This window comes from Medicago sativa, chromosome 5 (genome assembly GCF_051527215.1).
Source record: "Medicago sativa cultivar Bolivia chromosome 5, Bolivia_mono, whole genome shotgun sequence".
Taxonomy (NCBI): Eukaryota; Viridiplantae; Streptophyta; class Magnoliopsida; order Fabales; family Fabaceae; genus Medicago; species Medicago sativa.
Window position 1 is genome coordinate 28,447,538 of NC_140753.1, and position 27,854 is coordinate 28,475,391.

Sequence of the window (27,854 nt, forward strand, 5' to 3'; positions counted from 1 at the left end):
TTGGTCATCGGAATTCGCATCACCAAACGCCAAAATTGAAAGAACGGTAGTATGGGTACTGTTGTGAAAGTGACTCAAAATTGGAGAAATTGAAGTTTGTTGAATCTGTCAAAATCGGGCCTCGAATGGTTCTGTCTGGAATTCTCCGTAATATTAAGGATAGTAATACAAATATACAAACCACAAAAAAGTTTGTTGCTTGCTTTGCTCAAACTAGAGGTATTTTGAATTGACTTATTTGAGCTTATCAACTAGCATAAGTACTTATGACACTGTTTGGGACATGTCCATAAGCTAAAACTTATGAAAAAGTTTATAAATTATACAAAATACAATTTGAGTTTATTTTATCTGTTATAGAAATAGCTTATTCATAAGTTTGGAAAATAAGTTGTTTATCGAAACATGGTCTAAGCATAAAAGAGTAACTGAATGAGAAAATGCAGGAATATTATGAAAGCGTAAATCTCATTATATAAATGTAAATTCGAAAGAGAACTTACCGAAAGGGAATGGTGTTTGACGCCGCAGTACAGCACTATGTTGTGGATCCAAACACGCACGATTGAGGAAGAAGAAGATAGATAAGTACATTTGATTTAAAGTTTCGTAGGAGAGTGGTGGACCTATTTATATTCCATCAATCAACATGTTTTTTTTTTACTAGATTCCATTAATAATTTATATTTTCCTTAAAAATAAAAATTAATAATTTATATTTTTTTACTGGACCAGATTCTATAAACCATGGTAACCATTTTTTATACTAACACTCATCCCCTCACAATAAAACCAAGGCTAAAGTGCACTTTTTCCCCCCTAAGTTTTAAAAAGTTGCAATTTTAGCCCCCTATGTACAAAAACTACAATTTTGGCCCCCTAAGATTTAGCTCATTTGCATCTTTGGTCCTTTTGGCCAATTTTGACCAGTCAATGCATATGTGGCATGCCACGTGTGTAAATTATTGAATTAAAAAATTAAAAAAAACATATAATCATTTTGACGTCTTTGTTCGCCTTTGTTTGGTGTCTTGAGGTGAATTCCTTTTTTTCGCTGAATTTCATCATTTTGACGCGCGGATACCTTTAACCGATAAATACCTGAAATAGACACACAATACCAGCAGAACATTGCAAAAATTTATAAAATCAAAATCAAAAAATGTGTAAGACGAGTCAAAATAATAGTGCATTTTACGTGTTATCAGAAGTATTACTTCATCAACAACACATCATCAACAACACATACTCATATAAAACAATTTATAAAGAGATAGTAGATTGCTAAAACTCACTTAGATAAACAATTTATAAAGAGATAGTAGATTGCAAGTTTTGGATTCAGCCACCCCCTGGAAAGGAGTCCTAGTCTGGCTACAACAAACTATACAGAGAAACTTAATCAAACAAACTAAAGCCCATCTCATCGTCACTTTCTTCCTTGGCTTCCTCTTTCTTTTCAACAGCGGCAGTTCGGCTGCTGTTGCGGCTCCACCTCCAGAGGCAGGTGCAGATACGGCAACTGCGGCACCACCAACAGCGCCGGAGTTCAAAACGAGATCATCAACGTTCTTGCTATGAGCAAGCTTAGCGAATAGGCCTGGCCAGTAAGATTCAACGATGACGTTAGCGGCCTTCAACAAAGTACCGATCTTCTTCGCCTAAACAAAAACCCAAACAGTAACAAAGAAAAATGAAATCTATGAGCGATTTGGAGATTACAGAAATCGAATTGAATAGGGATAGCAGACTTACGGGGATAGGGATTCCATCGTCGTGGAGGATCAAGGTGGCGCAAATGCAGCCCGATTCGCCGAAACTCATTTTGTGAATTGTGATTGTCCTGCCACTCAAACTAGGGTTTACGAATTCCACAAAGAAAGGAAGATATTCACGTAGGGAAAAGAAGAAAAGAAAGAATTGAGAGAAAATTAATAGACAATTGACAAAAAGAAGAACAACACAAGTGGGGGAATTGAGAGAATTGGATTGAATTTGATTTAAGAAAGAAAAAATTCCGGTTTTTTTTTAAGAAGAACAACACCTTCAAGTGCCATTCCTTGTTCTTTCCTTGAATTTTATTTTTATTTTTTTGTCCTGATTTTTTAATTTAATTTTTCATTTATTTAATTTAAAAAATGATTATGTTATTTTTTAAATTTTTAATTCAATAATTACACACGTGGCATGCCACGTAGGCATTGACTGGTCAAAATTGGCCAAAAGGACTAAAGATGCAAAGAGGCTAAATCTTAGGGGGCCAAAATTGTAGTTTTTGTATATAGGGGACTAAAATTGCAACTTTTTGAAACTTTGGAGGGAAGTACACTTTAGCCTAAAACCAAAATAGTATTTTAAGACAATAAATTCTTCAATATGATAAAAGTATGATGTATGTTGTTTTGTCTCTTATGATGATATATGATAAAAGTATGATGTATGTTGTTTTGTCTCTTATGATGTGATGTTCTATCTAGTACTTACATTTTAGCGTATCAAACACATTCTTAAACTCGTAAATAATGTACTCCCTCGTTTCAAAATGAGTGTCACTTTAGCTAAATAAAATTGTTTCAAAATGAATGTCACTTTACATTTCTAATACAACTTTATTTTTTTTCTTCCAACTTTACCCTCTCCAACTTTTCTCTCACACAATTTTCAATGCAACTTTAAGTTTGTCTTTTTCTTATAAAGTAAGGGCAGTTTAGTAAACGTGTTATGTCTAATGATTATTTCATTTTATTCTTTAATATGTATGCAATTGGCTAAAGCGATACTTATTTTGAAACGGAGAGAGTACTTTTATAAGGAAATATTAGTAGTTATTTTTTTACTGTATAAGAACATGTGTTAAACGTTTTCCCTCTTAATACTCTTTCATTGTCCTAACTTTCAACTTATGCCTCTAAACATTAGCATATTCACGACCGTGATTTAGGGGTTCAAACTTTTGGTTTCTTGGACTAACGATGTATAAAATTGATTCATTTGAATTGCTAAAATATGTAGAGAAATATTAGCAATTTTTTAAATTCAGTTAACTCAATTCAAATGAGCTAGATCTGTTTCTGCCTCTAAAGTACACCTTCAAAGACTCGTAAAATAGTACTTCTCTTTATGTACACATGTTTTTTGAAAATTTTGTTTACACTTTCGGTTAAGAAAATGGAATTAATCTTAGTTGACAAACTTACCCCCTGTGATATAAGATGTAAATTTCATCAATTTAGTTACATATATCTAGCACATAACAAAAGACAAACTTAAGAATGCACAAATCCGAAAACTACATTATGTTTTCATAACTCAAACCAAGCTTTCTCATCCTCCTTCAACCACCAGTTATCCCTCCACTGCCACAACTTCTCTAAGGCAGAAAGTTTGTTTATAAAATTTATCTGTTTCCTCAAACATACCACACATGAAAACAGAAAATTCTAATTTTTGTTACATAACATCCTTCTTTGGTGGTTTATTAACATCAATCTGCACTTTGATTTGCATATAAGACCTCCACGATCCAACGTTACTATCTAGGACTCTTCTGACTTGGTCCTCTAAATAATCAAAAAAATAATTATCAAATGAGAATGACAATTCAATCATTATTTGCTCCATGTCCAAATTAGAACAGTAGAACTGACTGTAACAAAAACTATCCTTGTTCCAGATATATATGTGGTTCAAGTGAGGAATCAAAAGTGCTATTGGTGCTTCAGTAATTAACATATTTTGCTGAATCACATTCAGTAAGACAGATATGATGATAAATTTTTCACGAATATTCGACTGAAGTGTATCAGATAAATATATATTTTTATTAATAAACTATGACACTTAAATGAAGTGTATCAGACAAAATAATGAACTTCAAACATTGTAAACTTCAATACCCCAAACGCAAATTCATTAGGAAGAAGGGAAACCAGACATATAAAATCTCATTGCATGGTAAACATAATATAAATCCTGCATGTCTCGGACTTAATTCATTACTTTATCTACATTGGCCAAAATAATTTGTCTGAATCATAATTACGCAAGCAGTGCCTCTTCCAAACAGGTCAGGAGTCTACTGGTTATTTGACCATCCAGCATTTGGAGAGTCTACTGATTATTTGACCATCCAGTATTTGGAGGCATCCCTGCCATGTTCTGGTTTTGTTGCCCCGGATAGTTATTTTGAGGAGCACCATATCCACTGTTGGGAGGAGGTCGGCTCATGTTAGGAGGAGGAGGAGGAGGTCCGCTCATGTTGGGGGGAGGGTATCCACCACCTGCATTTGGAGGAGTGTATCCGCCTTGATTTGGAGGGGCGTATCCAGCTTGATTTGGAGGTGCATATCCAGCTTGATTTGGAGGGGCATATCCAGCTTGGTTGTTGGGAGGGTATCCGCCAGCATTGTTGGGAGGGTATCCAGTAGCATTGTTGGGAGGGTATCCAGCAGCATTGTTGGGAGGTGGACCAGAATTCTGCACTGGAGGCCTACTCTGCATGTCTCTGTTCACCACATTTTTCCTTTTATTACGAGGCCTATCATTGCGCCTGTTCCTTTCATTAGCACGAGCATTGTTCCTAACCCACTCCTCATGATACTTGGGATCATATGGAACTGCTTGCCCATTAATGAAGGGCTCGCCTAATGAGAGGGAAACAAAAAAATATGCATCAAACAAATAAACAAATAATGGCATCAAGAAATATAAAATTCCAATACTCATTGTTACCCTTATTGCACCACCTGTTAATACCATAATTTATAGCACAAGTTAATCACACAAAAAAATTCAATAGATTAATAAGAAAACCATAGTATAGTATACCACAAAGGTTACATTCACCCCCCTCTATTCAACACTTCAACTGAACATGTATGCTAGAATACCAACAGCAAGGTCTTGGATATCTAAATAGCAGTTTTTTTAATGGATTGTATCTTTCTAGTTTTATTATACTTAATTATAGGAGTCTTGTGCATGACATTTCTTATATATATTCATAAACAATAGACAGAATGAATATAATTAGAGGCCAGGTGACAGGACAGCAGAGCTTACCTCCATAATCTTTCTCCTTCACATTCAAATAAGAATCAGGAAGAACCCCTTCAACCTTGGGCAGTTCTGCAATTGGACAAATAGAAAATTTAAACTGATGATATAGAAGAAAACAAGAGTAACAAGAGTTTCGGATGTTAGAGAACCATGTATTATATACCTTGCAGTTTGTGGGAGAGCTCTTCAGAACAAAGAACTCCAAAAGCAAAGTAGTGTCTAGTTGAAACAGAATATATGCTCTTCCTAGCTACTTCTTCACTGACAACATAAAAAAACCAACCACGATAAATAATCAGAGTATCAGACCAAAAGACAACCATTCATTCAAACACAGCCTTCAGAATCAATATTCTCAATAGATAACTATCTTTTATTTTTCAATACAACAAAAAATATAGGGACTAACTACCGACAAAAGTTGTTAGACTGTTTAGGAGAACTTGTTAAGAAAACAGCTTATGACATTGGCCATAAGCTGTTTTCAACTTATTTTCATAATTCTCCAAGACAGCTTATAACAACAGCTTATAGCTAATACTAAACAAATGTAAAAAAAAAAAAAATAGCTTATACATAGGCGCTTATCATGATGATACCACTTGTGCTATAAGTGGTAAATAACAATGATGATAATGCTTGAGCTATAAGCTGTAAATAAGATGATTATCCAAACAGCCAAAAAAGATGCTTATCCAAACAGAGCCAAAATCATTTCGTTTATAATCTGTCGCAAACTTTAGACAGCTATCCATTCTCACATAATAGTATTCTTTTTCAAAACCATTTATTCATTCTCACAGAATAGTCTTGTTTTCAAAAATAAAATTTAACAAAACACAGTTCTCAAAGATATTACGGACCCATTTTCCATAATCTTATAATGCACAACAAACAGAACAGGAAGCCCCAAAAACTAACTATTTTTTAAAAACACTATAAACCTAAGACCACATTCATTCTCCCATAATAGCATTTGATTAAAAAAAAAAACATTTTTCTAAAAACCAAACACAAGTTATAAAAAAATTTACTTCGCCAATTTTCCAAAATCATTTTTTTATATAATTTACTACAAACCCAACAGAAAACCTTAAAAAATATTACCTTTTTAAAAAAAATTAATTACTATTGCAAATAACAATATAAACCTAAAAATACATCAAATGGAATAAATAATGTAAATTTAATCTTGGAATGATATATAAAATTGAGATAAAGTACGGTGATTATTACCTTCCCATAACCATAGCCAAAGCTTTGATATAACTATTAATAATCTCATCTCTGGAAGGATCACCTTCAGGCTTCTCCATAACAACAAGCCAGTGTTCAAAATCGCATCCATCGTAAAAAATCATTTCATTTAGTCGACGATTGGACAAGTTCGGATCGTTGATGGAAAAGGTAGTAGGGCGTGTGGAGAAAGCGCGGAAGGGGAGAAGGATGTGACGGGAGGTGATGGCGGCGGCAGAGAGGGGACGGAGACAGCGGAGGAAGGAGAGAGCGGAGGAAGAGGGAGTGGTGGTTGTGGTGGAGATGGAGCGAGAGAGGAAGGTGGTAAGGGTTAGGGTTTTGGGGAGAACGCGAGAGAAGATCTGGCTCGCCATCGCGCTGTGTGTGTGTGTGTGTGTGAAGCTATGAAGTCCGGATACTCCGAAATGGTTGCGGTACCCGTGTCGGATACGTATCGGATACCGATACTCCGCGGATACTCCTGGATACGTATCCCAGAAGTATCCGAATGATTTAATTTAATTCTTATTTAAAAATATATTGGATACCTTAAGGATACGTTAAGGATACTCCCGGATACGTATCCCAGAAGTATCCGAATGATTTAATTTAATTTTTATTTGAAATTTTTATTTGTATTTTGATCACAAGTATTAATTTTTGTAAATTGGGATCATTATATTGGCCATTACTTGAAAAGGGTGACTATACTACCTTGGTATCATCATAGTGCAGGTTGTTTATATGGTATGTTTTGGTTTAAAGGATATCTTAGTTGGTGAATGATCCATTGTATTTTGACTTGGTGTAATTAGTTTTAAGATTTCAAGCTATTTATTTTTTGTGCGTTTATGTCTAATATATATATATATATATATATATATATATATATATATATATATATTAAAAAAATTGTAAACGTATCCAAGCCGTATCGTATCCTAAATTTGAAATTTTTGACGCATTCGCGTATCCGTATCATATCGTACCCGTATCCGTATCCGTATCGGGGCTTCATAGGTGTGAAGAGAGTGAGATTGGGAATGAAATGTAAATTAGGGTTTTCGGGTTTCTTATAAGGTGAGGTTTCTAGAATCAACACAACAAAGTGTAAATCTAGTAGTAATCTACCAATATACTATAACTTTTTTTTTTTTTGACAAAATATACTATATACTTTTTTTTTGAAAGAAAATATACTATATACTATAACTTATATTTCTCCTTTTTTTTTTCTTTTTTTTTTTGTAATATTTATCTTTTTTATATTATTGTTAGGTTACTCTCGGATTGATTTCTCTCCTAGGGTTTCGTCGTCGCTCGCCGCTTCCCTTGTGAGTGTATTGGTTCATCGCCTTGTGAGTGTATTGGTTCATCGTTACGGTTAGGTTTCCCCCTAATCTGTATGTTTGGTGTCTCACCTAATCTACTATTCTTGTGTGATTATGGTGGTAAGGTATGTGTGTATTCTATGTAATTGGATCAAGTTTCAACATTCTTAGATGTGATTCCATAGTCCGTCAATTCCCACATAAATTCACAAGGTGTCTCAATTTTAAATTAATTGATCATGGTTATCATGATCATAGTTATGGACATTGATTATATAAGCCTGATATTATTTTTCCTCCTGTAGTCTAAACCGAACCTTGCATTTGCTATCTCCACCACATGTTTCATTCTTAATCATACATATACTAGGATCTTGTGTTGCCTTGAAGGTTCAAACACCCTCCATATGTTTCTGTTTCAATATGATCATGCTTCTTGTCAGGTTGTGTATTTCTAAAAATGAGTGTAATTAGCTGGAAGTGTCGAGGCTTAGGGAGCCTGGGCGCAGTTCCTAATTTAAAGTTCCTTGTTCGATATTATAAATTGGACGCCCTCTTTCTAAGTGAGACACTGGTTTTCAGCAACAAAGTCGAGGAATTCCGTTATATTTTTGGCTTTGATAATTGCTTTGTTGTAGATAGGCAAGGTCGCAGTGGTGGTTTAGCTTTATTTTGCCGTAATTCCTTTAACTGCAAAATATTAAACTATTCTCAAAATGATATTAATGTTGACGTGGATGAAGGTTCACATGGCAAATGGCAGTTAACACATTACTATGGTTTCCCTGAAGGTCGCCGTAGAAGAGAGTCATGGAACTTTATGCGTCAGTTGGCGAATAATACTACCTTACCATGGTGCATTTTTGGAGATTTTAACGATATCCTTCAGGCACATGAAAAGAAGGGGAGAACGGTTCGTCCGTCCTGGTTGATAAATGGATTCAGAAGAGCTATTCATGATGCAGGTTTGATTGATATTAATCTTGATGGGTATCCGTATACATGGTTTAAGAGTTTGGGTACAGATAGAGCGGTGGAAGAGAGACTTGACCGTGCGTTGGCAAACGAAGCATGGTTTAATCTTTTCCCCAATGTGTCGCTGGATAATTTAGTTGCACCGGTATCTGATCACTACCCCATTCTTCTTACACGAATTCCTACGGTTCGTCCCTATATAACTCAAAAAAATTTCAGGTTTGAAAATGCTTGGAGGATCGAACCAAGCTTAGGTGATGTGGTGAAGTCTAGTTGGCAGCAACACACGGAAGGTAATGTAATTTTCAAATTAGAAAGTTATGCTGAAGATTTAAAGTATTGGAGTAAGACGCATTGTAATAAGCTGAAAAATGACATTGAGGAGTGCAGAAGAGATCTTCTAAGATTCCGGGGTTCTCATGATACGACCTATTATGAAGGATTGCAGAGAAGGATGACTCATTTGTTAGTACAAGATGATTTGTATTGGAGACAAAGAGCGAAAACTCACTGGTATAAGGATGGTGATCTGAATACCAAGTTTTTCCATGCTTCAGCCACGACAAGGAAAAAAGTCAATAAAATTCATTTTTTAGAGAAGGAAAATGGCACGAGGGTGTCAGATGGAGTTGGTATGGCAAGGGTAGCTAGGCCAAGGATAGTGTAAGATCACCGGTCTTGAGTGCTCTCCGACAAGTGGTTACTAATGAAGATAACATCCAACTTACGACACCATTTCAAATAGAGGAGTTTAAAGAAGCAATGTTTTCTATGCAGTCAGATAAATGCCCAGGGCCAGATGGATTTAATTCGGGTTTCTATCAGCATTTTTGGAAGGTTTGTAGTCCTGATATTTGTAAGGATTGTGTTTCTTGGTTAGCAAATGGTCAATTACCACCTTCCCTATACGCTACCAACATTGCTCTCATCCCAAAAGGCACGGAACAACGTACTATGAAAGATTGGCGGCATATAGCTCTTTGTAATGTTATGTATAAAGTGTTATCAAAGGTGCTAGCAAATCGGTTAAAGGCAGTGTTACATAAGTGTATATCGGATAACCAGTCTGCATTTGTTCCAGGGAGGTATATCTTGGATAATGCAATGGTTTCCATTGAAGTTGTTCATTATATGAAACTAAAAACTAATGGAAAGATAGGAAATGTAGCCTTGAAGCTTGACATTAGCAAGGCGTATGATAGAATTGACTGGATGTATTTAAAAGAGGTGATGTTAAAGATGGGTTTTTGCCAGCAATGGGTGGATTGGATTATGATGTGTGTAGAGACTGTGGACTATTCAGTGATAGTAAATCAAGAGTCAGTCGGGCCTGTTATACCTGGTAGGGGCATTCGTCAAGGAGACCCGTTGTCTCCTTATCTGTTTATCTTATATGTTGAAGGTCTCCCGGCCCTCATTCACCAGGCAGAAATCAGAGGGGAATTACATGGTGCAAAAATTTGTCGGAATGCACCTATTGTTACTCACCTTCTATTTGCAGATGACTGTTTTTTATTTTTCAGGGCTACATAAGAAGAGGCGCAAAAAATGAAGGGTATCCTCAACATGTATGAAGCGGCATCTGGCCAGGCTATTAGCTTGCCAAAGTCTGAAATCTAATACAGTAGGAATGTGCATAGTGATATTCAAAGTCAGATTACTTCGACTCTTGGAGTGCAAGCGATTCTAGGAACTGGAAAATATCTGGGGTTACCTTCTATGATAGGTAGGAACAAGCAAGCAACCTTCAGTTTCATTAAAGATAGAGTGTGGCAGAAAATCACTTCATGGAGCAGTAAATGCTTGTCGAAAGCTGGAAGGGAAGTGTTGATTAAGTCGGTGTTGCAATCCATTTCGTCTTATGTCATGAGTATATTTCTATTACCTTCTACGCTTATTGATTCTATTGAAAAAAAAAATGATAAATAGCTTCTGGTGGGGAAATGGGGGTAAAGGCAGCAGAGGAATTCATTGGCTTTCATGGGATAAGCTCACGGTTCATAAGACAAAAGGAGGGATGGGTTTTCGAGACTTGGCAGCCTTCAACTTGGCTATGTTAGGCAAGCAGGGGTGGAAGTTTCAAACTCAACCCGAGTGTTTGGTTACAAGATTATTTAAAGCTCGTTATTTCCCTCGCAATGATTATCTAGAGGCGAAGATAGGTCATAATCCGAGTTTTGTATGGAGAAGTATTTTTAATGCAAGAAGGGTGGTTCGTGAAGGTACCAGATGGAGAATCGGGAATGGTATAAAAATCCCTATTTTTGAAGCGCCTTGGCTAATAAATGGAGGTTGTATCTCAGGTGTTGGCTAATCCAATGAGGTTATCACACAGGCTAAAGGTCATTCTCTCATTGATCATAATAATGATTGTTGGAATTATAACTTGATTAATTATTATTTTGATCAAGACAAAGTTCATGAGATTCTTAAGACTCCTCTTATTCGTCAAGTTAAAAAAGATAAATTAATTTGGAGAGCTGAGAAAAATGGGCATTATTCTGTTAAAAGTGTGTATAGGTTGTGTATGGAAAATATAGCAGATAATTCTCACTTGCATCGCTCGGGTGACTGGGCTAATATTTGGAAGCTTAAAGTCCCTCCGAAAGTAAAAAATATGTTGTGGAGAATTTGCAGGGAGTGTTTGCCAACTCGAGCATGGTTATTGGATAAAGGGGTGAATTGCACATCATTGTGCGTTATGTGTGAAGAAAGCTATGAAGATGCGATTCATGTGTTGTTCGATTGTCCGCGAGCAAGGAAAATATGCCAGGATTGTTTGCTACTAAGTAAGGTTAATTCAGTGATGCTAAATAATAACACAGCGGCTGAACTCATTTTTGCGTTGCTACGAGAATTGTCATGTGCTCAAGCTGATTTGTTTGCAACGGTTTTTTGGAGTTTGTGGAAGAGCCGTAATATGAGATTGTGGCAGAATGTCACGGAAACAAGTCAAGCCATATTGGAACGCGCAAGGCAACTGCTTTTCAGCTGGAGGGATGCGAACCGGAAGCAGCATAACAACATGCTGGCTGTACAGCAACATGACAGCACGGCTGCTGCACCAGCTGGGCTGATTTCAGTTGTTCAGCAGTTAACGGATGGGGAAAATGTTGTACAACATGTTCAAGTTAGATGGCAGAAGCCGGAACATGGAAGATTGAAATGTAACGTTGATGCATCATTTTCGGAAGCTTTAAACTGTGTTGGTTTTGGTTTTTGCATTCGGGATGAGGCTGGAAATTTTTTACAAGCACAAACAATGTGGTCGAATCCGGTTTGGTCAACGGATGTTGGAGAAGCTTTGGGACTCTCACATGATATCTGATGGGTACATGTGATACAACTAACGAATGTGGATTTTGAATTGGATGCTAAGAAAGTTGTGGACTATTTCAATAAAGGGAGTAATGATATAACTAAGTTTGGAGCAATAGTGGAAGAATGTAGAAGAAGTTGTAATCTTCACTTTGAAAACTCTAAGGTAGAGTTTACTAGGAGACAAGTGTAACACCCCATTTTCCCAACATAAAAATTTCATTTAAATCAGAGTATTTAATTCATAAAAGGGATGTCACATACTACTTAAAAGTCATAAGATAGATAATAATAATTATCCTTCAAAATTTAACATCATAAAATCTGAAACTATGCAGCAGAAATGGTTCAACATGATAAAAGTCTTGGCACGCAGGCCTCATCAAAAATCTCATAAATTTGGTTCAATACTTTATTCATAAAAAGTTCATAAAATGACACGTAAGGAATAGAAGTAAAAGCAATCCCCCATCCCGTTACATATCAGAGCACCTAGACACAATGTGAGGAGTCTACTCACGAACCACAACTAGTCCTGGTTACCTGCGCGTTACCAACGTAAGGGCAACATTACAACAGAAGGGGTGAGATTTCACAGTCAATAAATTAAGCATATAATTCATCAAAATGCATTTAACAACATAAAACTTTATTAACATATCAAACACTTATCATTTACAATTATATCAAATTATAACCATTTATCATAATCAAACATCATCATCAATACATAATCAAACATCATCATCAATAATCATTTATCAGCTTAATAATCGTCATAAGAAAAGGTAAAAAAAAGGTAAAAAGAAAAGCAAGGACGCTGCTGCCTTGGAGGAGGTGGAAAATGAGTGGGTTGAATTCAAAGAAATCAAGGTGCAAGAGATTGAACAATTGAAAGAGTACACTGCAGTGCAACAGGAGAAAAACAAATTGAAGAAAATGAAATTGTATGTAAAGTTAAGTTCCGAACAACAACTCGATGACCGGAAAAAAGAGCTGTTGGAAAAGTTGGAGCGTGAGCTGTTTTGAATCAAATATTTGTTTGTATTCGGTCAAAATTGTCAGTGTTGTCTAGTCCCCATTGTTTGCTTTAATAATTGTCAGTGTTGCGTGTTTAGTTTGTTGTGTTGTATTTTAAGTTAAGAAAATAAAAATAAATTATTTTACAAAATTTTGTTTTAAAAAAAAAATTGTTAATTATATTATTTAAATTTAATTATAATCGATAATTATAATTTTATGAAATTATAAAAATAAAAATTAAATAAGAATAAGAAATAAATAAAAAGTGGTGGGGTAGAGTGTTGAATGAAAACCATTGGAGAGGGTAAAAGTTGAATGAGTGTTGAATTAAGAGAGAGAAAATGATGTGGAGTGTTGTGTTGAAAAAGTGGGTGTTGAATGGTTTTAATCATTGTACATGGTCTAAAACTTCTTCATTTCTCTTCTCTAAAACTTCTTATACTTCATGTTTTCTCATTTTCTCTTCATGGTTGCTCCTCTCTCAACCTCTCTCAGCCACCGCTCATCTCTTTTTCATCCTCACAGCCTCCACTTCTGGCAACCTTACCGCAATCCTCCACAAGGATCATAAGTTGATGGTGAACATATGCAAAAGAGAAATCATGTGAAATCCAGGGATTGAAACCCTTTTGGGTTTTCATTGGCCGTCAACACTCCGACGATGGTCACCGCCGTTTAGGATCTCGCTCTCTCTCTCTTGGAGGTAACAGGTAAGCATGTTTCAAGCATCTGGGGTTTCATTTCTCTCTAATTCTCTTATTGGGTTATGTTTTTAGAATCATTTCTGCCATCCACGATCTTCTTTCACCATTGTATTGCTTGATTCATTTATGATTCATCTGTTGTGGGTTTATAGATTCAATTCTGAATCGTATCAGAATTGGGGGTTGAAACAAGAGTTTTGTTTAATTTGATTTTAAGGATTTTCAAATTGAAGGTTCTGATTTTTCAAACCTTGTTGTAGTCAATTATATGTATTGTTTAGTTTCCAACACAGTTTCAGTGCAATGTTGATTGATTTGGGTATGTAGTTGAAAAGCAATGATGTCCCATCTTATTTGATGTTCATATCATAGTCTATTGTTTTTTTATTGTAACTATACAATCTTTTAACTGTATGTATCTCAGAATGTTGTGATTAAGATTAGTTGATTAATTTTTAATTCAATTCATATATAATGATTGTTGAAGAGTATTTTTTTTTATAATTTAGGTGTCTTTTCTTAATTCATCCTTTTCTTGGAGTTCACCTTCTAATAGTTATTTGTTCCTCTTAAAGAAGTATCATTAGGCCTCTTGATTTGCAGGATTTGTTGCCGCCCAATGAAGTTCAAATTTTTGGCCATGCAAGGTCATAGATATCTGATGATTATGAATTCAGAAACAAATCGCATCGGTGAGTATTTTTAGAAAGAACAAAAAAAAGATTTACAATAGTTTTCAAACGCATTTAGCAGAAGATATTTTTGACTGAACATGTTTATATTCTATCTAACTTTGTTCATCAAGGTTGGAATTTTGCTTGCATAGGGTCAATGTTATATTGGTTGTAATTTGGAGAAAATATATCTTCATTTGCATATGCCATTTTTTAGGGTACAATTATGCTTATTCTTCTTCTATTTTTCAGCATTTGTACGTGTGATTTTATCTTGATGTGGTTGTAGTTTTGTGTCATTGCTTCTTCCTATTCCTTTATTGATGTGTAAAAACTACTTTTTGTTGTTTTATTTGGAGTAACAAAGTCCATTTTGTTTTGGGAAAAACCATGTTATGAGCACATGAAAAATCAAATGACAGGAGCTTATATGAGGTAAGTATTTTATCAATGCAATATCGTTGTTTTCCTTTTCTATCATTAGTGATAAAATCACCATTGAACACATCTTTCACGATCATTTTTAACTTGACTAGGTGTTTTATTGTAACTGAAAGAAGTGAATTCCATGGGATATTCGATCAATAGTATGCAAGCAATCTTTGATACCATATCATCATATAAGCCTTGAAATGTAGCAAGCCTAAGTATTGTCTGTTAAACATGGTGCATTGAAAGAGATGACAGATAACAATCCTAAGGTGTGTGTGTGTGTGTGTGTGTGTGTGTGTGTGTGTGTGTGTGTGTGTGTGTTCTGTGTGTGTTTTATTTTTCTGCTAAACATTCTTTTTATGTATATATACATCTGCTGGTCCTATTTTGCAGACATAATTTTATTGATCTAATTTTCATTTAGGATGTTATTGAAGGGGGTGATTCAAACCGCAAAGATCTTATTGAGCAGCTTTAAATTGAATTGCCCCGTATCAATGCTATTAGTAGATCTTATATACATTGAAAGTCAACCCTGAATTTACATGTAGATCTCATAATCATTTTTTTTAATTGAAAGGATTTTTTTTATAGTATAAATCATTTGACTCTTAACCGTGTTTACTAGGAGAAAAACTCACTTTTTTTCCAGGTTTCTTTTGGAGTTTGATGTATTGTAAAGTTGTTCTCTTGCTAACTAAGATGTATTCTTGAAGGATCTGCATTGTGAAGAAAGTTATAAAGATTGATGACCTTTTGCCTTATGATGTGTTCGTTGAATGAGGCCTATTGTGTCAGTGTTTCTGTTATTTTGGATTAGTTTATAAGCATTGTGATGTTGTATTTAAGGCTTGAATTGTAATTGATATTGGATGATGAATTCTTTTGAAATATATTTCTTTTCTTCTGCATTTTTCAAAATAGACAGCTTATGCTTATGAACCGGGGTTGCTAATTGTATATATTCAACAATAATGTTTATAGGATTCAGTTTCCCCATTGTCTATTGGTACAAAACTCAAATGTCGATTATTGACAGATGAAGATGGCAATTGTATGAGCACTACATCAAATGTTGTCTATAAAGAAGTCTTCTGCAATTTGTAATGATGCATCAATGTTGTTGGTGTACTACTATTAATCTACACATAAACAGGTGGCTGATTAACTAATAATTAATAGAAATTAACGTTGTCTTTTTTTTTCACAATGGTTGCAGCTGATATATTAAGTTGTTTGTGCGTTTGTCCAGGGCATTCTTACTATGAATGAGAAGATAGAGTCTGTTGTTTCGTTGCTCAGCAAAATGATGTCCTACATATTATGTTCAATGCAATGGAATGCATTTTACTGTCATACAATTTGATGTTGTGTTGCTGTAGACACCATAACCACTAATCACATTTAAATCATTTGTTGTATTGCAGGTGAAAATTGATTTAATCTTTTTAATAACTTTAGAAGGTACTTTTCGGTGATAACTTAATGCTGGTTTTTTCATACCAAACTTATTGCAAGACTGCCCGCATTGTTTAAGTTGGAACTATATCTGTTTCATGTTTTTTACATGACAATGTCATCGACTGTTGCGTGTTCAAAACTGTCCAGGACTTCGTGGTTGCGGTGGCAAGCCTTTAGTTGTTTTAATATATACTTATGAACTATTACTGCATTATTTTATGATTCAGTCTTGGTAATTTCGTTGGTAAACTATTAATGAATCAACTGATGGCAATATTCTTGAATGTTAATTAACCTTGCTTTCAATTCGATACTAATTTCTGCCAAATCATATATACTGGTATTCCAACTCTATGGAATAAAATTGTTAATCTGAGTTCTTATGCTATATTGTCATAGACACATGTTTAGGATTATTATTTACCGTTCGAGGTTATTATATTTCGTAATGGTTCTTCCACAATAAGTTACGTTATAAATACCGTGGCGTAGTCAACCAAATATTACCACCATGTATTTACATCTATTCTTCAAATTTACCACATTAAGTCAACTATATTTAGCAAAAACAAACAATTACCTCATTGACAATTTTATATTGATTCAAGTTACGTTTCTAACTATACCTGACCCGTGCGGCAACACAGGTAGATGTCTAGTTATTGCTAACCTAATACAGCAAATGATCGGGAAAATATTAGGTTAAATTGCTGCAGACCTAACAAAATTAATAAATAAGGATTTACATAAGTGATGTTATTTTTAAAGATAAAATGATTTAATAATGTTGAGAAAACATAATAGAGAAAAAACTTGTCTGAATTGAACTCGAAGACGACAACCGCCTCCTTCCAAAATTCTACCTAGAACTACAAACCTTCCAAGAACTTTGCACTCCTTGGAAAGATGCCCTCGTTGTCAAGCTACTGGGTAAGAATCTCGGGTACAACATCATGAAAGACCGCCTGCACAAAGTTTGGAAACTCCATGGGGTTTTGAAATCCTGGATAATGATAATGGTTTCTATATGGTGAAATTTGATCAAGTGGTTGATAAGGAGAAAGTCATCTATGGCGGTCTTTGGTTAATTTTTTTATCATTGCTTAGTTGTCTCACATTGGTCATCGGAATTCGCATCACCAAACGCCAAAATTGAAAGAATGATAGTATGGGTATTGTTGTGAAAGTGACTCAAAATTGGAGAAATTGAAGTTTATTGAATCTGTCAAAATCAGGCCTCGAATGGTTCTGTCCGGGGCCCGAATTTCGCTTGTTTTTGAAGACATTTGATTCGACATTTTTCGGGGCCCGAATGGTCAAAATCGACGCCCGAATTGTCGTAACAGCATAAAAATAAAACATATTTCTTTGGGCCAGATTTGTTCCAATTTTATGAGGGATATTTATAGACTTCGTACAAGAGTTAACCTTGAGATAGAGGGGGCTGAAACAAGAGTTTAGAAATCAAACTAAGGTTTGTATAAAGTTTGCTCTTGGCAACAAACACTAGGGTTGGGTTGATTCACCTTGGGAAACACTATTAAGATTGAGTCTCTTGGTCACGAAAAGAGATTGGGGCTTTGGGTAGAATTAGGCAGGAGATTTATTCTTGTAATCCATTGAAACTTGGATTTTTTGTGTTAACAAGCAAGTTTTTAAACTGTGGTCTGGAATTGCACAGGACCGAAAACGTAAACGTTTTAGTGGTCTTTAATGCAATTGTGGACACATTTGTCTGGAATTCTCCACAATATTAAGGATAGTAATACAAGTATACAAACCACAAAAAAGTTAGTTGCTTGTTTTGCTCAAACTAGAGGCATTTTGAATTGACTTATTTGAGCTAATCAACTAGCATAAGTACTTATGACAATGTTTGGGACATGTCCATGAGCTAAAACTTATGAAAAAGCTTATAAATTATACAAAATATAATTTGAGATTATTTTATCTGTTATAGAAATAGCTTATTCATAAGTTTGGAAAATAAGTTGTTTATCGAAACATGGTCTAAGCATAAAAGAGTAACTGAATGAGAAAATGCAGGAATATTATGAAAGCGTGAATCTCAATATATAAATGTAAATTCGAAAGAGAACTTACCGAAAGGGAATGGTGTTTGACGCCGCAGTACATCACTATGTTGTGGATCCAAACACGCGCGATTGAGGAAGAAGAAGATAGATAAGTACATTTGATTTCAAGTGTCGTAGGAGAGTGGTGTGTAACAAACCGATTTTCGTTAGATTTATTTTATTATTTATTTAATTGTTTTATTGTGTGTTATATGTGCTCATATGTGATTAATTACCTCTGCGTGTATTGTTGGTTGGGAATTGTAGAATTCTGTGTTAGAAGGGTATTTTAGTCATTTTGGACTCAGGGGTATTTTGGTCATTTTGAGAGTAGGGTAATTTTGTAAATTTGCTGAGGATTATTTTAGTGCTTAGTGAGAGTGGTTATTTTACTAAGTCACTACAGAGTTATAATGAATTGTTTTATTACCGGTGGATGACCGTTAGTATTACATTTTACCGTTTAGTGAGTAGTAACATTTGGGTTAGAATAGAAATGGGTTAGGCCCATTAAGACATTGTGAGTTGAGCCCATTTAGGTGGAACATATATAAACTCTAGTTGGTAGAGAAAATAGGGTTTACACCATCGTTTTTCAATTTTGGGATAAGAGGTAGAGTGAGAAAGACAAAAGAAGAAAGGGTTTGAAGAAGGAAAGCTAGAGAGCTAGAAAGAAGTAGAAATTCAAGCTTTGGGAGCTAAAGTGAAGCCTTAGTGTTGATTGTGAAGAATTAAGGTAAAGGGGGTTAGGCTTTACTCATAATCTTTTAGTTTAATTTCTACCCTAATTCTTTACATAATTGTGGTTAAGTGCTTAATTTGATTTTGGTTGTAGAATTTCGTGCTTAATTTTGTTGACATGATTATGTACATGAATTGAACGATAATTGTGTTGTTGATGTTAAATTTGTATGTCAAAATGGGTATATATAAACATGATGGGTTTTGGGTGAATTTGATGATGAATGAAGTTGTGGTTGTTGAATTGTTGATGAAATCATGTTCAAATGTTGCTGTTGTTGTTTTAGCATGTGTTGTTGATGAATTGATGCATTGGGTATCATGAATTGATGATTTGGTGATGAAATTGTTGTTGTTGTTGGAAGTTGTAAAGGTTTTGGTGAATTGGTGAATTTTGATGATTTGATGTTGTAATCTCAAACCTTGTGTATGTTTAAGTGCTTTGAATGGTATATGACTTATAAACATCTTTGGGATTAAGTTTTGGGGTTTGGAAGAATCAAAATGGGGATTTTTGGGTGAAAATGGGTTGGAACCCGTAACTGTGTTTTGAAATTCTGGTGTAGGACGCTTAAGCGTGCTCAGGACACTTAAGCGACCTACCAGTGTGCCAGAAGTGTGCTCCAAGCGAGCTGTTCCAGGAGCTACTGGAACTAGGTCACTTAAGTGTACAGAGGACGCTTAAACGTGCTAAGCCCAGTTTAGCCAATTCTATTTCTTTGCTTCGTGCACTTGGGGACCAATCCGGGCTTTCTAAAATGTTTCTTTTGACTTGTTTAACCTCTGTTTATACATATAATCCTACTGGAACATCATTTGATTCGAATTGGACTTGATTTTGTGAATTCCACTGAACATTTGAAAAATGGTCCAAACGTCGACTTTTCCGAAAATTCGTTTTCTCAAAGAAGTGATGTAGGATTTAGGTTGTATAACGTCTATATGATTTCTAAAAATGGTTGTGATTGTTTTCATCAAGTTTTAACTTGCTTTCCTTTGAAAATGGCATTCTTTTGGAAAAATGAATAATAGAGACGAACTTTGTGATTTTCATGAATTCGTCGTGTTTAGCCGGTGAAACACCAAAGTATACTCTATTGCACTTATATGTGGCCTAAAGGAATACATAGTTGAGGCATTTGATCTTGTTAACTTGATTATAGCTTGTTGGGTATTTGTATTGGCTGCATTGTTGCTAAAACAAATATCCTTGTTCTGTAAGTGGAACCAATGTTCCAGCATGTGGTTAGGCAGCTCTGTGAGATGTTGGACACAATGTTCCAACATCCTGGCATGGTTCAGTATGTCTGGGTTTCTGCCTTATCTGTATGCGCGTAGTTTATCCTTTAAGGAAACCGTATTTCCTTTACTTACTGATCAAGCAACGCGCATATCTTATTAGAATCAGCTGTGGAATATTACTAAAATAGATATTTTATTTTATGAAATATTTGTTACGATTTGGAATGTTTTAATATAGGTTCCGACATATTAGGACTTTCCAGATTTGTTTCTGATTCTATTTTGCAGGTTTGCTGAACCGATCTGCAAGTTTACTGAAGCCCAGCGAATTATTTAGCCCAAGCTGCTTCAGTATAAAAGGAAGACTTCAAGACCTAATTGCTCATTCAAGCCGTCATTCTAAAAGTTAGATTTTTAGGGTTTGAGTCTTCATGTATTCTGTTCTTGTATCGTTTGTGATGCAAGTCTAGAATGTTTACTGTGTTCTTTCTAGTGTCAGGTTAGATACTTGTTTAGGACTGGTTTTGTGAGTATTGATACTCTTGTGCATCAAACCGAAGTTGTGAAACAAGGTTTGGTTGTTTGTGTTGGAAGGTAACTTCTAATCTTTTGTGTTTGAGGTCTAATAGGTCACTGGGGCAGTGACTGACCATTAGGATAGTGAGATGGGATCTCAGATCTAGGAGTTCCTAGGTTGAAGTCTAGACGGGTAGGTCCTAGGTCATATAGTGTAAACGAGGAGTTTGCTGAGAGATATTGAATAAGGACTACACTAGTGGATTTCCTTCCTGGCTTGGTAGCCCCCAGATGTAAGCGTGTTGTGCTGAACTGGGTCAACAAACTCACTGTGTTCTTTATTTTCCTGTCCTTTATTTTTCTTGTTTTTATTTCTGTTTTATTGCTCGATTAAACTCGAAATGGTACGTTCAGTTAAACCCAAAAGGGTCCAGTTCTGTTAAACCCGAAAGGGTCTGGTTACTAACACATTGGACTCATCACTTGATCAGAGTTTTTACGCGTATGTTTGAAACCGGTTGTCTTTGGTGGCTTGATTCTTCAACACTCTGATATTTCTAGATAAGTTGAGATCTGCATGTTTCAAGTCATCTTGTCTCCCTGCACGCTGGTACTTAATGCTTGAAAGAGATTTATGCTTACTGCTTTGTTTAAGGAGTTGTTGGCACTTGGATTTTGGTGTCGTGTTGGTGGTCGGTCCATTCGCTGAAATTAAACCCTAACTGTTCTTCGCAAATGTTCACTTTTCATATTTTTTGTAACCTTGTTTCAAGCATATCCGCGGGTTCGCTGAGTTGCGACTGTGATTAGTGAATTTTGTTAGGATAAATTAAGGTTGGTCACTAAGTCTGTTTTATATTGTTGTATCCCCGTTTTGGCTGTACCTGGGTCAGGTCTAATGTCCCCCCAACCTTTGTGTCTTTTTTTATTTTATTTTATTTTAGTTTTTACTAAAAAAATAAATATAAAATTTCACATAATTCATGTCAATGAAGGGACTTTGTTGAATATTGCTCAAGGATTGCATGGAGTTAAAGATTTGAAGGGTTGGAATTCTAAATTCATGGGACTTTGATTGGTTCAAGTTTGAGGTGGTCTTATTAGAGTAGATCTAGGACATAACATCTTTGGTAGCAAATATTAGAATATTGTGGAGTATTATTTGTAACAAAAATCTTGTAGCACTTTTATGCATCTTCAACTAAGTGAACAACTACAAACTTTGGCCGCTTCATTCACCGAGAGAGGATTGACCTCATAGCAAGAACGATTGAGAGGACCTCGATAAATCACAGTGTTTCTCTTCTTTTCTACTCCCTCCGTTTCAAAATATAAGCAAAATTCACTTTTTAGGTTCATTTATTTAATGATGTACGTGGTCCATATTATGAACCACATATATCATTAAATGAATGAACCTAAAAAGTGAATTTTGTTTATATTTTGAAACGGAGGAAGTATCTCTTTTTCTTTTTGCAAATTTTATTTGATCTATGACGATTATGAATATGTTTGAATGCAATAACCTTGAGGTGACTGAATTTGCGAAAACCTAAATTTGATCAATGAAGTTTTGTTTTACAAGTACCGATCAACTCAATAGATTTGCAATCAACTTGTTTGTAATTTAGTCATTGATCAAGTTCTTGTATGTTCTTGTTATTAACGATTTATTGTTTAAGAGTAAGTTTGATTTGTGATTTTATTGGATTTGCAATTCCATGTGATAATACTGATTGTACGAATTGATTCAGTAGTGAATGTCATATTCAATGTTGAATTACTCGATTCTACGTATTGTTTTACTTTGAATACATCTAGAGTAATGATATTTGTACAACCGTATATAGTAATGACATTTGTACAATCATTTTGTGACAACTTTGGGACAACGCTTCTTTTTCTTTCTCTTATTGGTAAAGAAACAATAGAAAAAGAAAATGAAATAAGAGGGTAAAAACACAATGTCAGTATAAAAGAGTGATTTGTCCAAAAATTGACACAAAATAATTATACAAATATTATTTATCTTCATCTATTGAATCATCGTGAATCCAATAGTAGAAATTAATTTTGAAAATGTTTTTAAATCCACGTTTTGGCAATATTTTGAAAGGGTATCTATCTAATCCCCTTCTTGTTGATACCTATGCTACACTCTAAGAAATGTGTCAAACACCTCATTTAGATATCGAGGATGTATAGTATGAGAATGACATTTATATATGAGAATGGTGAGAATGAATATGAGTCATTAGATTAAAAAGGAAAGGTTGAGATTTAATTATCAATTAAAACAATCACGTGACACTCCCGTATTCTATCATTCTCCAACATTTCTCCTTTTAATTGAATTGTTCATCTTCTGAGAGAGAAAAACGTGTTTGAATGCTCTTTTCTTTCAACAGAAAATTATTCAAAAATATTCCTTTTATTTGATACAAAATTTGTAGAAACATGAAAGCTCAAGGATTGTTGTCTCTAGTTTTTTTCTTTTCAATGAAAACTGAGAGATTTGTAAAAATTAAGGTACTTGGGTTTCTTTTATCTCTGGTATTGTTGAAATTGAAACACACGTTTTTGATTAATTTACTTACATGAATTAAAAGACGAGACCCATATTCTTATATCTGAGTAAATTTGATTTCTTTCATAATAGAATTGATGCTCCACTGGGAATATCCCAGTAAACGGAAAATAATTATGTTAAGATGAACAATGGAAATTCAATTTTAACAATTTATGGTTGTCATGAATTTTACTGATACGGCGGCCACAAGAATGAGAAAGGCAGAAATTGATGTAAGGGTTGAGAGGATTGAAGGGGAAATCGTAGAAAATTGGTTTGTAGAAGATGCAACGTGAATTGGATAGGTTTCAGGCACATGGGTTGCAGGTATTTGGTAGAAGAAGAAGAAGAAGAAGAAGAAGAGGTGCACGCGTGATAAGAAATGGAGAGACACACTTATTTTAATTGTGCTTTTTAATCTTAGCCATTAAATCTTAATCTAAAGGTTGAAAATGCATTCTCACATTCTCACATAAAAACACTATTCTCACTAGATATGTCCTCTTAGATATCTTACTAAAAAAGAAAAAAAATTCTCTTGTCGGGACTTGTTATGGTTTGCACTAGTAGTTCGATGGTAAATTTTCACACCAGTCTCATTTTAATTGTCGGTTTTGGATTGTGTAAAGTTCTCAAAAAAATGATTAGTTGAATTGATTTTAATAGTAAAATCAGCATCGTTTACAAAAATGTCTTTATTAATTGTAGTTGTTTTGGTGGTTAAGTTAGGTAAAATTCAATAAATAAATATATATTAGTTGAAGAAAATAGATACTGCATTCATATTCAAAAGTCCTAAATTGTTCCGGATGTTCATTATTTTGCCAGTTTATGTGTTTTTTGAGATTTTGCTTCTAGATGTGATAAATGGGAATAATAACATGCATAAATAATCCTACAAATAAAAATAAATAAATAGAAAAACATAGGAATGGGTCCTTACCTATTTCTATTAGAAATTTGTCATTTTGATACAAAATTTTGACATCAAATTTTGAATTTAAATATGTGGTTAAGGCACTTTAATTGGTGGTTAATCAATATAAGAAGGTTTGCAACTCATTAACCATCAACTAAACACATATATCTATTAATCATACAAATTAAGTTCAAATATACTCAATTTTCAAATGTTAAAATATACATGATATACATTAACCACAATTTGTGTTCAATATATGATTGAAAATCATGGTTAATGTAGTTCTAAATCAATAGTTGGTTATATTCATTAACCACGTATTTGAATTACGTTAGCCATCTAATTCGATGTCAAAGTTGTTTCAAAATATTATTTCTCTTTCACGATTGGAATAGGTACAAGTGGCTACGACATACAATGTCTGTTCCTTATACAAGGGTTGCCTGGAGATAAAAGAGCATCAAGCTCCAAATGGGTTCACGATTGAAAATGGTCACAAACATGCAACCTGGCAGAATATCAGGACTCTACATAGCTGAAAAAACTGATTGTAAAACATAACAAGACTAAACAAAAAGAGAGGTGTTATTAGAACATCATAAATTTAACATCGACTAGGCACTTGTTTGCATTCACGGTGAGAGATGGTCAAAGCCCACGACTACTAAACTCTAGAAATTTTAGCTTTAGAAAAATCACGTCTAAAATGCACAGGCACTTGAGAAATATGAGGATAACGTGTATACAAACAGGCATTAAAGAACATATAAAAACACATCAAACACAACTATCAATGTGGCTGGAATAGAGGAGAAAATATCAAAAAACAGAACCGTTTCATTAGACAGTGCAGAACAATACTTGTGTCGTCAAAATACCATTTCTATAACCAAAATTGGGCATACATTATTAACAACAAAGTACATCATTAGTTTGACACCTCCAAGGATAATTGCATACATTTACTTAATTACTTGAAGAGTAGTCAAGCATTATCGCAGATTGTCAATAATGTCTTGTAAAACAATTCCTTTCTCCCCACTCCTTTTTCTTCTTATGGGCGAGAAAGAATTGTAGCAGTAAACACATCAACCACAATCTCTTGAAAAACAAGATTATTCAGTAAACATCACAGATTCATGGTTATTCTGCCCTTTCTCTAATACAACTTATCAGCTATGCACAAAAATTTATTAACCTTCACTAAAATCTAGCACTACAAAACAACAATGACAATAATCTTTTATCCCTTAACTAACAAAAACAACAACTACTACTACCTTTGTCCTACCTCAAGTCCCTTTAACCGCAATTTGAGCAACCTAATCAAACTCCCCATCACTAATCTGCAAAGGAAGAGAAAAACCAAACAGAGTGTACCACAGTCCCGTACCACGTACCAAAGTGAAATGCTAACCAGGTATCTATGATTTAGCCCTATCTTTAACACAAGTTATCAGCTATGCACAAACATTTGTTATATTCTAGCAACACAATGACAGTTATATTTCTCTCTTATCTATTAAAAACAACAGCTACAACTACCCTTATCTTCCCTCAAGCTCCTTTCACCGCAATTCGAGCAACCTATAATCAAACCCTCCATCACTAACCCGCAACATCTCTTGCAAAGGATGCGACAATTATATTTTCTCTCTTAACTAACCAAAACAACTACTTCAACTAATTGTGTCAATCGCATATAATGGAAAACAGCGGTTCAATCAAATTCCGCTATGCTATATTGCTATAGCGCTGCTAAGGCTGCTATTTTAAACCACTTTGTATTAAATGCGTATCGCGGAACAATGCCAGCTTATTCAAATTTTTCTACCATATAATGCCACTATTTGATAACAACACCAACTAACCTTATCTTCCCTCAAGTTCCTTTAACCGCAAATCAAGCAACCTAGAATCAAAACCACCATCACTAACCTGCAACATCTCTTGCAAAGGAAGCGACAATCCAAGCCGAACCAACATCGCGTGCCGTGGCTTAATCCTCCCTTCCAAGCTAAAAGAAAAATACTGAGGAAACCTCTTCAACTCAGCAACATCACCATTCATCTCCTTCACGAAAAACTCAAATTTCGGAGCCAAATTCTTATCCACACTAAAAGTCAATAACCCAGGTGACCTCACAACCATGTTCGAAACCTCCACACGTGTGAACCCCAAACCCATCAAAAACTCAACTTTAGGCAAAAGGGTATCCTCAACACTCGAAACCAAAAGCAATGTCGTCTGGCACGTGAGAGAGTGGGGCCCAACAAACCCTAATTCCCTCAAAAAACACAGAGCAGGTCTCAATCGATTCTCTACACTACTAACCAACAATCTAGGACACCGCAAGATTGATTTTTCAACATCATGGTAAGGAATTTCAACCTCATTGAGAAGAAAATCAAGAAGGGGGTAAATATCACTGTGTGGTTCACACGTGAGAAGTTCAGGAAGCATATCAAGAATTCGACCCATTTGGCTTCTGTGTATGCCAATTGATGAAAGACATTGTTCTACAGATTTTAGGGTTCTTAGAGGACAAGAACGAAGATTAGGGTTTTGTTTGAAGGCTTTTTCTGGGTTTACTTTGAGTTTTTCAAGGTATATAACTTTTTCTCGGAAAATTAAGCCACGATTTGGGGTAGTGGTTGTTGATTGATGGGAAAATTGAGAGATTGGTTTGAAATTGAAGATTTGATAAGATTTGGGATTGAAATTAGGGTTTAAGAAGGGTTTTGCGATTGGGTTTTGAGAGAAGAAGGGTTTGGGGTATAGTTCAATTATCGCCATGTGGTTAAAGAAGACAGTGGGGATAGCCACTATATTCGATGAAATTGCAAACGGTGTCGTTTCACAGTTTCAAAATGATGTCTTAATTCAAAATGGTTTTTTATTTGTTTCAAACCGAGTATCCTCGCACAATTTGATGAGACTAATCATTTGAGTTTTGTGGCACTCAAATGAACGTCAAACTTTTTCTAAGAGTTTTAACGTTGCTACATTCTCAGGACTGGATTTGAACCTAGAACCTTCGTTAAGTTAGAAGAAACATGTGCAATCTTATATAAGCGTTATTGGGTAATTCAAAATGACTTTGTTTTTAGGATTAAACATGTTTTTTGTCGTTATAGATACCAACAGAAACACGTGCACTCGCGTGCTCTTCTTTCTGCTCTTTTTATTGCACTAACACATGTAGAATATCAACGATATCTACTAACAATATATAAATATCGAAGTTAGCAAAATTTCATAATCATCTTTATTAAAACTCATGATCTCCATAATTTTATGTGCATAATGGTCATTTTGCCAACTTTAATTTTATGTCCATATGGATCACCATGCGCGTAGTTTTCCTGGTTTGTTCCGACTAATAGATGACACTCAGTAGGAGTGTGTCCAGGCGTCCTGCAAACATCACAGTTAGGTGCTACAACAGCTACAGGGGGCAGGTGGAGCGATGGGTAGACTGTCTAATTTTTTATACAGTGCATCTACTTTAGCGCTCAGGTGGTCAAAGTTGCTAACCTCATACATTCCTACCCTGGGTTGGCCTTTCTCAATTAGA

General features: G+C 34.9%; 3 protein-coding genes, 1 long non-coding RNA gene and 1 pseudogene across 4 annotated transcripts; 3 read left to right on the plus strand and 2 right to left on the minus strand.

Annotated features, from left to right (window-relative positions):
* Positions 1-3,273: 3,273 nt before the first annotated feature.
* LOC146921546 (multiple organellar RNA editing factor 8, chloroplastic/mitochondrial-like) lies at positions 3,274-6,711 on the minus strand. Its single transcript, XM_085714931.1, has 4 exons — positions 6,295-6,711; positions 5,222-5,319; positions 5,062-5,127; positions 3,274-4,643 (listed from the first exon to the last, which is right to left on the minus strand). The coding sequence occupies exons 1-4, from the start codon at positions 6,666-6,668 to the stop codon at positions 4,111-4,113; spliced, it is 1,071 nt and encodes a 356-aa protein (XP_085571057.1). The 5' UTR covers positions 6,669-6,711; the 3' UTR covers positions 3,274-4,110.
* A 1,374-nt stretch (positions 6,712-8,085) lies between these two features.
* On the plus strand, positions 8,086-9,267 carry LOC146921547 (uncharacterized). Its single transcript, XM_085711328.1, has one exon. The coding sequence runs from the start codon at positions 8,086-8,088 to the stop codon at positions 9,265-9,267; it is 1,182 nt and encodes a 393-aa protein (XP_085567454.1).
* Positions 9,268-9,362: 95 nt separating this feature from the next.
* On the plus strand, positions 9,363-11,928 carry LOC146921548 (uncharacterized; annotated as a pseudogene).
* A 1,565-nt stretch (positions 11,929-13,493) lies between these two features.
* On the plus strand, positions 13,494-15,751 carry LOC146921549 (uncharacterized). The gene is made up of 2 exons (XR_015012164.1): positions 13,494-13,651; positions 14,249-15,751. It is a non-coding gene; the product is annotated as an uncharacterized LOC146921549 (long non-coding RNA).
* Positions 15,752-25,096: 9,345 nt separating this feature from the next.
* On the minus strand, positions 25,097-27,128 carry LOC146921550 (transcription termination factor MTEF1, chloroplastic-like). Its single transcript, XM_085714932.1, has one exon. The coding sequence runs from the start codon at positions 27,071-27,073 to the stop codon at positions 26,150-26,152; it is 924 nt and encodes a 307-aa protein (XP_085571058.1). The 5' UTR covers positions 27,074-27,128; the 3' UTR covers positions 25,097-26,149.
* Positions 27,129-27,854: the final 726 nt, after the last annotated feature.

What these genes read in the sequence shown, in the direction of transcription:
- LOC146921546 (XM_085714931.1), bottom strand. Translation starts at nt 6,668, where the DNA reads ATGGCGAGCCAGATCTTCTCTCGCGTTCTCCCCAAAACCCTAACCCTT. An exon ending in GCTCTCCCACAAACTGCAAG is followed by an intron (nt 5,128 to 5,221) that starts GTATATAATACA and finishes GTCCAATTGCAG; the next exon opens with AACTGCCCAAGGTTGAAGGG. An exon ending in GAAGGAGAAAGATTATGGAG is followed by an intron (nt 4,644 to 5,061) that starts GTAAGCTCTGCT and finishes CCCTCTCATTAG; the next exon opens with GCGAGCCCTTCATTAATGGG.
- LOC146921547 (XM_085711328.1), top strand. Translation starts at nt 8,086, where the DNA reads ATGAGTGTAATTAGCTGGAAGTGTCGAGGCTTAGGGAGCCTGGGCGCA.
- LOC146921550 (XM_085714932.1), bottom strand. Translation starts at nt 27,073, where the DNA reads ATGGCGATAATTGAACTATACCCCAAACCCTTCTTCTCTCAAAACCCA.